The sequence below is a fragment of the Podarcis tiliguerta genome, assembly GCF_965153285.1.
Source record: "Podarcis tiliguerta genome assembly, chromosome: Z".
Lineage (NCBI taxonomy): Eukaryota > Metazoa > Chordata > Lepidosauria > Squamata > Lacertidae > Podarcis > Podarcis tiliguerta.
The window spans coordinates 10,546,698-10,559,496 of NC_139553.1; the positions used below are offsets into that span (position 1 = coordinate 10,546,698).

Here is a 12,799-nt window from a genome sequence, read left to right on the forward strand (position 1 = left end):
GTGTGCATTGGGTTTTAATTCTAATCACAAGGACATGGATTGTGATGCTGGCTTCCAGGGTCATGTTTTTGCACCTAAATTAATACTTCTTTCTAAAAATATACAGTAGTTAGTAAATCAATTTTAACTTCATCACTGACATTATTTCTGTGTAAGAAAATAACTTGTGTGAAGTGAGTCTTATATGTACTGTATCCACTAATATGTTTGGTTTCTTAAAATGACACTGATCGTATTGAAATGCATAAAGCAAAAATGCAAAGCAGGTTTGCATCAGACCAAAATGCATTACTGAGGAACACGGAAAGCTGCTAGAAACTTAATGGTGAGGTTTTAGGAATGAGGACAATTCTTTAACACTTTTCTACATTTAAGAGCTATCAGATGCTGGGAACATACACAATTTCTGCTCTGTATTACGTTAAAACATTCTCTGGGAAAAATTATTGAAGCACATGTTCCAAAACAATCCGTCTGCTGGCTATGGTGCTCATGTTGGACATCTTTTCGTCTACGTTACAGGAACACAGATGGCTTTTTTCATCATAAGACACTTGATTGGAAAATGTGAACAGTTGAAATATTTTAAATGCTGTCCAAATAGATATTGTCTCCCAGTCCTCATGATTCTGTGGCACCACTAAAGAACTTAAAATGTCCCCATTAGAATTCTACAACTTCTAGAAACGTAGGTACTTTGTACAACCCTGAATTTGAAAGGTTTTTACTACATATAAATGGTAGTAATGGGCTAGTTTTACTCTATGGGTAGCATTCAGAATTTAGCATGAATGGTGGCAGCAGAAACAGAAAACCAGCCATCAATATAAAACTACTCTGTTGTGAAAAGTACTTCTGTCTCTTGTCCATCACTTGGTCTGATTTCTGGAAAGTTGGTTGGCAAACAAGCAGACAGCTGGTTTGCTCTGACATGTCAAAGCCAAAATTGTCGGAGAATAAAGCTGTATTGACTGAGTTTCATGTTGTCACAGGACACTTTGCAAGAAAACCACATTTCAATGAAATGATCTTCAGTGGAGTAGGAGCAGGCATTTGCTAAAGATGGGTAGGAACGAACCCTTAATTCTGCAGTCATCAGATGGCCAACATACAAACTTCACTAAAGAAAAGGAATCAAAGAAGCTGCTGCTCACCTGAATGGATTATGATAACTCAGTTCATTAGCACTACAGAACACCCCATGTGTGACCTCAGCACAGACATTTTATTAATAATGATGATAATAATAATGTTATTACTGTATTTTTGTGTGTATAAGATGCTCCCATGTATAAGACAACCCCTATTTTATTTTAACACAAAATTAAGAAATCAGTACTTTAAACATCAAACAGAGTAATTCTGGTGGGAGGTGGCCCAAAGTTTGGATTGCCATATTTCAAGAGGCTTAGCCTGGGCCACCTAGGTCACCTGCATCAGAGTCTGAGCCCAAGCCCAGACCACCTGCGCCAGAGCTCAAACCCATGTGCATTCACCATCCATGTATAAGACAACCCCCATTTTTTTACTATATTTTTTTTTTAAGCAAAAAACGTCGTTATTTATACCCTGTCCATCTGGCTGGGTTGAACCAACCACTCTGAGCAGCTTCCAAAGCACATAAAAACAAAATAAAACACCAGACATTAAAAACTTCCCTATACAAGGTTGCCTTCAGATGTCTTCTGAAGGTTGTAGTTATTTATCTCCTTGACATCTGATGGGAATAAATGATAATGATAGTGATAATGATCTTCTTTTTCAACCTTCAACTTTCCCATGTCTCTTTCCTTTGGTAGCTTCTTTTTTTTCCCAGGCTGATGAGTCTATATGCCCCTATGCAGTCCTGACTGGCACACACTGCTTTTTATTTAGTACCAGAAACCCAGTCTTTTTATTATTTCTGTGAAAGCTCTTTGTCTTCTGCAGTATGAATAAGATTACAGAAAACAGTTTTCATAATCAGGTAGCCCCTGGTGGACTGAAGGAACCACTGCCAGGGTTGGGGGGCAGAGGGAAAGAATAATTGTGTCTCCTCTAAGCTGAAAACAGTCTTAGTGGAATGGAACTTTACTGAATAACCCTCTCTGCTGAACACGTACTAACCCCTGTCTTTCAGAGGACTGTAACTTGGCTGACCCTGGGCAGAATTTCACACATGCTGCAAAAGCCAGTACGCCTGATGTAAAAGGGACACGCTGACCCTACCACGTTGCAAATCTAGAATCCAAAGAATGGAGACAATAAAGAAATCCCCCTCTCTTCATTTTTAGTAGTGATTGAGATAAGCTCCATGGTCCAGGATATTCCAGCATGAACTAAGGGAAAGTTATGAGCCACTAAAAATAGGGATTTCTAATAGAAATATCTTGGAACACCTTAACAAAAAATGTCTGCTCCAGTTCCAACTATACAATGTATTGACCACACTGAACGTTTTTGTTGCTGGGGCAACAGCTGATTTTTTTGTGTTTATTTAGTTTGTCCTCAGTATCACACCACACAAGCAACTCTGCTTAAACAACTTGGTTCAGGAATGCATTTAAGCTTCATAAATGTTCATTTCTTGATCTGTTTAACAACACTTTTATAGTCCTATAAGTGCTTCTTGTTTAGTGGGCACTAACACACATACGTATGAAAAACCGATGGCATTTATTGTATTATTGGCAGCAGATTAGAGCTTTCCAGCTGGGCAAGGACCAAAAGGCAGTGGTGAGCCTGTCAAAACTGCATGCTAGAGCCAGCCTCAGATGGAAAACCTAATGGAAGAATGGAGCTACAGGAGTATTTCCAAAGGCCACTGTGGGCAGCCTTCAACTAAACAAACCTACCTCCCCCCCCCCCCCGCCACAAAAAGCTTATATGGGAGAGACGTGGGGCTGATCAAGCCCAACCACAACAGATGCTACTGAAAGCTTATGGTGACAAAGTGATAAAGCTCACAGTTTGCAAAGAATCTGTTCTTCAGGAATTATTCAGTATCATTCACTTATGTGACAAAATAAACACTCATCCTGTTCCAAAGGATTTTGATCTCAAAGAGATGGATGATAATCTTTCCTGGATACAACAATGTCAAAGGATCCTGTTTTGCATCCAGCTCAACATTTCCTTCTAAAACTTTATTTTTTAAATTTGAACTTTCTTTCATCATTCCTATAATGCACTTGAGGACTATTTTAAAAATAAATAAACAGGGCCAATGTGGGCCAAACTACATGTGATACTGGAGCAATAATTTTGGTGCTTCTGACATTAATTTTCTTTTTGTAGAAACAATTGCAGAACCCTTAGTCTGTGGTCTGAGGGGTGGGAGATAACTGCTGCTGCAGCCTAGTTCAGATCACACCCCCTGGAGCTGCTATTAGCTACAGAGAAGAAAACCTGCAAGCTTAAATGAAGAATGGTAAAGTGACTTCCACTTTGGAATATATATGTATATATATATATATATAAGCTTTCTGGCACTTTTTTTTTTTTTTTAACCAAAAGAAGTCTCTGCAGGCTGTAAGATTCAGCAAGGAAGAACACTCTAATCTAAAATTGCTAGATGATTAATCACCTTGCAGATGGTTAAACCTGCGATATAGATCCTGCAACAAGCAAATGCCAACTATGCCCACATAATCTACTCAGCTACAGAACTCAAAACCAGCAACCACAGCATCAGTGGCTCACTCATCTGCACATCCTCCTGGGACAAACAAGCCATGCAAGAGGAAAAATGTAAAGGTTGGCATAAGAAGTGGCAACATTCTGACACCAGTGGGAAAACATTTCTGTCTCCCATAACACTCTACTGTTACTCTAGAAGCCACCAGTTTTCAACAGCAAGAGTTCAAAGAAGGTTCCAGCATGAAATAGTTGAACTATTCAATCAGTGAATTTAATTCAGTTTGGGACTTAATTGGCACTTTGTGTTTCTTTTACCAGTGTTGAATCAAGATAGCTAGTAAGTTTTGATAATCAGTGACAACAATTGTGAATGGACCACTTTTTTGCTCTCTTAAATTCATTGGGGCCATGTATTTCCATGATGCAGACCTACTGCCACTCCATGTATTTCAGGTCTTTGGCTCCACTGAACTTTTTTTATTTGTCTCAATGTATTTATCTCTATCATGGGTGAGGAACTTTCTTCATCCCAATGGCCATATCCCCTTCTAGGCAAATTTCCATGGGCTGCATGCCAGTGATGGGTGGGGCCAGAGGCAAAAGTGAATGTGACACAGAACTGATCAGATCCCAGCCTCACAAAGCAGCTCAGGAAAGGATGTCATGTGCCCTTCAATCCCAACTTCATCCTTGAGGGGCGGGGATTGAAGGGTGAATGGTGTCCTTGCACCATCTTGCCCAAGCTGGGGGCGGGAGTATCTGATCAGAGCCCTGTGCAGCTTTGCAAGGCTGGGATCATTTTAATATTGAAAAAGAGGATGTGTCCAGGAAAGAGAGGACATACGGCAACCCAACAATTTGTTCTGATGAGTAATGATGATAGTGATAAAGAAGGGCCTTTGGGTGAGACAACTGACATCCTGGCTTAAATATATCGGGGAAACCCATCATCTTCGCTGCCAAGTGTGGGCGATTGGGTAAGCTGCATTGGGATGCAGAACAGTGACCAGAGTGTACCTCAAGAGGAAAGAGAAAGCCTGGAGGATTCCAGGGAAGCTGGAGATTGCTTGAAGAGGAGCTGTTATTGTGTTTTTAAATGTGTCGTGTTTCTATGATCTACTTTGATGTTGTGTTCTGAATACTGTTAGTAACTTTTCTTTTATTTCTTGCATAGCTGTGGAAAGCAGTCCCTTTTGCTGAAGGGGTGATGGTGTTATAGATTTTGGAGGGACCCTCCTGAACCCCATAAATTAATAAATGGTAGGATTTTTATTATTTGGGATGTGAAGGGAGAGATACAATCTGCAGAGGAATTCCTGAGCTAGCCTATGCAAAATGACCTGGCCAAGCTAGGGCCATTAAGAGACGATACAGGGTCATTGAGATCCATTGGCAATGCAAGAGATCTATCCTCCCTCCTTGCCCTGAGGTGTGAACAGAGACTGGGGGTTTAGAAGGTTGCCAGTGTAACTGGGTTTAGAGGAAAAGAGAGTTTTTAGTAGGGTGTTCTGAGAAGAAGGAGGAAGAATCCATCTTTGGCTGGCTAGCTGAAGGCTGGCTGCACTGCTGGGGGGGGGGAGAGAGAGAGACAAAGCCTCTCATGAAATGACCATGCTGTAAGATCTGGACTCCCTCCATGCATGTGTAAATAAGTGGATATGCTATATTTCTTAAAGCTTCGGCAGTGTCTCAGTTCTCCAAAGGAACACAGACCCCAGGGGAGTGCCTGGAACCCCATGGACTCTTGCTACTGCTCAGCAGAAAGAGGGGGAGGCACCCAACTTTTGTAACATTATGATGATCTAAAAGCAGAACTGGATTGTACAAAAAAGGCAAAGGAAAATGTGGCAATCAGAAGCAGACACATTTTGTAAATTCAATTATTTCTTCTTACAAAGGAATATGTTCAAATAGTTCCCACTGAGATACAAGACAAACTTATACAAAAGCCCCTCTAAACATCAAGTGAAATCCTTCTCCATATCTTACATGGGTACTTCCAAAGCAGTTATGCTTATTTCTGTCAATATGGCAAAACACAAAGCTGGCACATCAATGACAGTTTAGAACAGAAACTGCCTTCAGGATAATAGCTGGTATATCAGTTTGCATGTCCTGATTTGTTTAGTCTGGTTTGAAGACATATTTATACTACCTCTCTTGTTCCAAAACGAACTTCTGAATTAGGGAATTAGGAACGTTGTGCATACCACATTCCTCTTGTCCATGCATATCACAGAAACAGGATACAGCACAGTTAATTTGGACACTTCAGTCAACTGGCAATTACAGGGAGCTGGGTATCACTTACACATACTTAAGAATGCAAATGGAAGCTCATGAGCAAACACTGAAAATGAAGTCAGCAACAATTCAGAAATCTATTATTTCAACCCTCTGCTCATTTATGAATTCTAGATTCTAGAATTCTAGATGTCAGGAAAATCTCACAGATACCTGTTTCAGAGGGGGGAAAGTCAATATGTATATATTGTGAACTCTGTCATGAATGGAATTAAGCAATTTCAGTAAAAATAGTCATGATATTTTTAGAGAGCAAACAACGAATAAAAGGCAATTGTATCTATAGAATTATCTTTGCAATGCTTCACTTCCATAGGATGGGCAATCTTCAAAGGTGTAGCTTAGGAAGAGGACTTTGTACAAACCAAGACCCTGAAGCTAGGAGTGAAGTTGAAGAATAACTAGTCGGTATTTAATTTTTAAATTGATAGGACCTGTGTCACTGCCTAGAAATCACACTATTTAATCTAGATGTCAGCAGTGGGAGGTAACTATTGGTGCCACATATTAAGGTAGTTTGGTAACTTTCTTTGATAGCATCACTATCTACCCCCAAAACTGCAAGATTTTGGCCTCTAGTCATAATGTGGGTTTTTGAGGAATTTTTTGACTGTGCCTAGCACTTCACAAATGTTGCTAGTAATCATTACAGCAATCTTATCAGGTAGGTCAGCATTTCCAAAACTGCGGACAAGAGGGGATGGGAATGAGGCTGAGAAGCTGTACTTTGCCTATCAGATGAGTTCGTGGCTAAGGCTCGATGATTCATAGCCACTATATAACACTCACACACATAAAAATGGTTCTTGAAAATGCAGGATTTACTGTCATTTGAGACAGGGAACATTCTTGTGAAAAGTGACCAGTCATTCTGAACTAGATTACAGCTCTCTGGTTTACACAAAGATGTAATCTGTGGAGCCTTACTCATAAGATGTTTTTCCTGTATCTCCCTTTGATGTACTGTGGTGGGAATATTGCAGAATTATCCTGAGGAATGTACAGTGGATGCTCCGGTTGCAAACGTGATCTATGCGGGATGCACATTTGCAACCCGCAGCGTTCGCAACCCACAGCAGCGTGTCTGCACATGCTTGGGTTGCGATTCGGCGCTTCTGCGCATGCGCAAAGTGCGATTTAGCGCTTCTGCGCATGTATGACCGCCGGAACTTGGAAGTAACCCATTCCAGTACTTCTGGGTTTTGGCGGGCCCGTAACCCGAAAAAACCGCAACCTGAAGCGTCTGTAACCCGAGGTATGACTGTATTGGAAAAATCTAATGCTATCTTCCATTGCATTTCCTATGCCATGTACTGGAAGCAATTTTACTTCAAGTCTGCCAATTGCATTTATCTATTGCATACCCTGTGGAAATGCATGTTTTTTCAGCTGCATAGTCCCAGAAGACAGATATTGTATAATTCAAACAAACTATGGAAATATTGATAGGATGTGATACTATCAGCTTAACTGCAGGAGCAAAATACTTTAGAAGAGCATGCCCTAACATATCAGGCGTAAGAGGGGTGTCCTATAACACAATGCCTCAGCACAAGTGAAAGTTAGCTAAACTCATTGCCGGTATTAAGTCTACTGAGAAAGATACAACAGTATGAACACATCAGCATGGCACGCTAAACCAATTTAACAACGCTGATTTCTCATGCAAGAACCACTTAGACAGCTCTCAAAGAAAGAAGAATTTAAATAGTTATAAACCCTGAAGGAGGCATGTCATGGGAGATTGCCTTGCTTTCTGATTTGTTGGTAGGGGCTGATAAAAAGGTAAATGTATATAATCAACCTCAAGCACATCAAACTATGGTAGTTACAGAGTATTCACTTCTACTCCATGGCTATGTTCCTTTATACAACAGCAGTTTGGGTTTTTAAAAATCATCTCCTGTCCAAACCAGTGGGATGCACAGTGGAAATAAACCTGACAACGAGGCTCTGAATCAATGCCACCCAGGAGAACTGGTTTCTGGCAGTCTCCATGCGGAGATGGGGGCTGGTGAGGTGGGCTTGGCTAGCAAATCTTGCCCCTGTGCCAAACTGTTCTGGCCAAGCCCACAGATTTAGAACCAGTTCCATTTTATCATGCATGTTTGTGTGCATGTGAGAAAGAGATAGGAGAGAGAGAGAGAGAGAAAGAAACTGAATTAAAACTCTTACCAATTTACCAAACTTCTTTCTTTCTTTCTATCTATCTATCTATCTATCTATCTATCTATCTATCTATCTATCTTAGAAAAACTTTTACATGTTGTTCTGACAACCTATGCTTCCAGATACTCTCTGTGTGGTTCAGAAGTTTGTTCCACTTCTTCAAAACTACTCAAGCTGAACTACTGTATTTTTCCATGTATAAAACTAGTCCGTCCCCCCTAAAAAATAATGTCAAAAATTAGGGGGTGCCTTATACTCTGGGCCATCTCTCCCCATTTTCTTAAACCCGAGTCCCCCAAAATAGGGGGCGTCTTATACATGGGGGCGTCTTATAGGTGGAAAAATACGGTACATGTATTCTATGACACAGAGGTGCAGCATGGATAGGGTGAGGGGGCCCGTCACCACAGGCACAAGTTTTTTGAGGGTGCATTTTACTCCTCACGCTGCCCTTGCCAGCCCTGCACCGCTTTGCAAGTCTGATCCTCATCTCAGCCTCACAAAGCAGTGTGGGGTTGGCAGGGCATCAGGAGGACACAGCAGAATTGTGCCCTTCCAATCAGCCCAATCAGATTGTTTTAAAGGGTGTATTACTGCCCTGCTGCATCCTCCTCACATTGCCCTCCATACCCCCCTGATGTGCCTGCCTGCCCCAGGCACCTTGAAGACACACACTGCTGCTGATATGACAACAAGCCGAAAGATGAAACTAGTACTAAATACCCATTGCAGAAGGCAAACACAGAAACCTATGTATCAGTGGGTGTGTTTTTTAAAGCCACCTTAATATAAAAATGCAAAGTTTATATTATAGAGATTCCAACACATCTGTCTATTGTTTCGTATTTGCTATATATTTTGGTGGCGGCTTCTGTTCTTCCCTCTATTGTATATATTCTGTATACAAACATTTATCTGCGTTGTGTATCTGCTACACAATGGTGTTTAGCGGCATGGAGTTGGCTTGGTCTCACTTCACTTTTATGTGTTCTCTCAAGCTATTCTGCTCAAGGCACTCCAGCTTATTGCATGTAACTCCACTGATGACATTGCTATAGCCATTATTATGGTTTCTGAACTGGTGGCAACAGTATGGTAGAATGCTCTCCCTACAGAAATACGAGAGACCAATCATTACTGTCATTCTGCCAGCTTTTGAAGACATACCTGTTTAGGAAAGTGTTCCATGAACTCAACTTCTGATCTTTCTGTCTTAACTGTTCAACTGTTTTAATTATCATGCTTTTTAAATGGTTGTTTTAGGGTACATTTTAATTATCGGTGTTTTAATGTCCTAATGGAATCGTTATTGTATATTTTAATTATGTATGTTTTTTCTAATTGGTTTTATAGTTGTAAACCATCTAGAAGCCATTTTGGCATATAAGCAGTGTATAAATGAATAAATAATAATAATACTAAGTCTCTTCCAACGCAACACACAAAATGACCTATCCAGTTTCCCAATCATTTTCCAACCTATTTTCCTATTCACAAATGGAGTTTTGTTTTGTTTTTTGCATGCAAGTCTATTCTTAACGACAGCTGAATTGCTAAGATATGTGTTTAAGCTTCAGGTATATTATAATCCTAATTATTATTTGTAAAATGAATGAAGACAGCTTTGTCAATTTTTATACATTCTGCAGTGAACATTCAAATTGCAAAAACTACCACAACTACCCAAGATTGTTGGCTGGTAAATATTCAAAATTATGGAATTACAATAGTGAATATGAACAACACTGTATGTTGACAATCCCTGATAAATGTCAATGTTCTGAAAGCTCAAATCTGTGCTGGTTAACCATCCAACCATGGCCCCAACCATTACCAGAACTGGTCAGGTGAGAAGGATGACTCCTCCTCCTCCTAGAGAGGTGAAGAAAGCTTTCAGTAGACCCTGCTTGTTCCTTCCAGTAGGAAGTATCATCACTAAAAGGAATTCATAAGTAATTCTCAGGTAAAGATCATTGTCAGCATTTACTTGTTAATATCCAAGAACTGAAGAAACAGAAATCTATTTTCAGGCTCAGGCATTCACAAAATTTATCAGGCATTGTCAAGCATTCACACATGAATGCCAGTGATCACTAAATTTTGAATATTGTGACAGAGAAAGCACACTTCTCAAATTGGGATCAGACTATTGATCGATGGATTTTATGTCTTATGCAATAACCAGTCTTCTCAACCATTATTGATCTAAGATAAAACTTTTGCAGTAAGGCTTTCTGAAAACCATAGTCCTAGTACAGTAGCTCTGAATGCTACGAAACACTCCAGTAATTTCACCTCATCTCCATAAACACTGTGGGATCTGACCCTTCACAATACATTAGAAATAGTTTTTCAGCATCTGAGGACATCTGTCAAAGGAAAACAAACAGGCCCAAGTGTGTCTCACAACCACATAAACATCAGGGTGCCTATGCAAAAAGGAATCGCCAGGGTGGTCCTTGGATAGAAAATGGCGTGCAGCCCTGGCCAATAGCAAAAAGACTGTGAAATTGTAAAGTTAAGTAATGCTATGTTGTAGGCTTCTTAACATTCCCAATAAATTTAATCATACCTGCAAGATCTTCCTTTGAAGATACCAGTCGCGGAGAGCTGTTTCCTGGCTCAATTCTTAAGGATAATCTAGAAAAGAGAAATGGTGACATGTTGGGAATTAAATAGCTTAACAAAAGCAAAGGGATAAACTTTTTTTATGTTATCGGTTGAAAGCAGGAAATCTAGCTTAGCCTGGACATCTCTTACATTCTTAGGATATGACGGGTGCATACTAAAGTATTAGAAGCCCAAGAGATTTTTTTACACTTGGTAAACACAGATCTTTACTAAGATGTTTAAGCAGCTATTAACACTAGGTAAGACATGAATGAAAAACAGCCCTTTTTGTTTGCTTATACAGTGGTACCTCGGGTTACATACGCTTCAGGTTACAGACTCCGCTAACCCAGAAAAAGTGCTTCAGGTTAAGAACTTTGCTTCAGGATGAGAACAGAAATCGTGCTCCAGCGACGCGGCGGCAGCTAGAGGCCCCATTAGCTAAAGTGGTGCTTCAGGTTAAGAACAGTTTCAGGTTAAGTACGGACCTCCGGAACGAATTAAGCACTTAACCCAAGGTACAATTGTACTGTAATGCGTAAGGGCTGGTAACTAGTGAGCCCTGAACCAGTCTGCCTCCACTCCCCCAAAAGTGATTCCTGACAGCAAAATTTCAAACAAAGAGGCAAAAGAGATGTGAAGGGAGTGGCAGCTGCTGTAATGAGAATTGCCAGGAGGCAATATCTCCACTCCTTTGTCCACTGATCCTCTGGCTTGCTGGGCAGCAGCAGATTGGTTGTTGTTTTTTCCAGTTGCCCTTCTTTCTTCCTACCATTCCTCTTTCCAGAACAGGACCTTGTCTTCTATATTTATTTGTCATTGCTCTTGGGAAAGTGTGGGCAACTAACTGAAGTAAACATAAAAAAGAAAAAGAAAAAAGCATCACTGTGCATCAGGGGAAACTGCACATGTATACATGAAAATAGATCTTGTTCTGGAGGGGCTGAAGGTGGTATGTGGTTTGACAAACAAGAAGCTTGAGGTTTGTAGTTAGATAGCCTCTGATGTGTGCATTCCTGATACAAATCTCTACACACTTGATTAAGAGCCTGGTTTATAGTCCTCCAGAAGTGAGCTGCAGACCCTTCCAAGTGTCCCTATTTTCCAGGTATGTCCCTGATTTAGAGAAGCTGCCTTGGTTTCTGATTTGATCTGGAATGTCCCACTTTCCCTTAGAATGTCTTGATTTTCATTGGAGAAATGTTAGAGGGTATCTGAAGGTAATCCGGTATAAGAAAGTTTTTTTAAATGTTTAATGTTTTAGTATATTTTTATATATGTTGGAAACTGCCCAGAGTGCCTGGGGCAGCCCAGTAAGATGTGTGGGGTATAAATAGTAAAACTATCATTATGGAACGGAATGTCCCTATTTTCATCGGAGAAATGTTGGAGTGTATGGAGCTGTAAACTGCCACTCTCATATGAAAGTTATTTTAACCATGGGGAAGCAAGAGGTGGGGTCCTGTGCAGGCAGAGAAAGATGAGAAGGGAAAGAGAAGGGAAACACAAAAGACAAAGAATGCATTGTAATAAGCCAGCTCATGTTCCAGAGTTCTGGCGTCGAGTGCAACATTATCAAAACACTGCCCACCCCCAAAGTAGGAGGTATGCACACATGTCTGCAGGGAAGACATCCATGAAAATGCACTTTTCCTTACAAATAGCATTAAATAACTTTAATAGCTACATATTCTCTCAGCAGACCCTTGAACATATTCTATTAATTCTCAGTTGTCACAGTCTTCATGTATAACTCACAAACACTGCAAAGCAATAGAATATCACTGGCTAAGACTACCCCAAGTCTTGGTGAGCTACATTCATATGTTGACAAGTGTGGATCACATTATTTGAGAGAAACAAACATTCACTCTGTAAGGTCAGACAAACATGCAACCTGTTCCACTTCCGAAATGGTGTGGACACCCCGCCCCCCCGAGAGAGAGAGAGAGAGAGAGAGAGAATGCACAAGGTGCCAACAGATAGATTGTCTCTGGAATACAGATTAACCTCCTGCTACCTTTAAGAGGAAGTTCCCTGAAGATACTGTTTTTTGTCTTTAGCACAAAGTTCAAGGGCATTGTTACTGCAGCTGAAT

At 40.4% G+C, this 12,799-nt stretch overlaps 1 protein-coding gene across 15 annotated transcripts in view; it reads right to left on the reverse strand.

Annotated features, from left to right (window-relative positions):
- RALGPS1 (Ral GEF with PH domain and SH3 binding motif 1) overlaps nt 1–12,799 on the reverse strand; it is a 218,139-nt gene that overhangs the window by 31,118 nt on the left and 174,222 nt on the right. For all 15 annotated transcript variants that reach the window (XM_083423745.1, XM_083423737.1, XM_083423746.1 and 12 more), the window contains exon 12: nt 10,664–10,731. In XM_083423745.1, the coding sequence (XP_083279871.1) occupies nt 10,664–10,731 (68 nt within the window). The remainder of the gene's footprint in view (nt 1–10,663; nt 10,732–12,799) is intronic.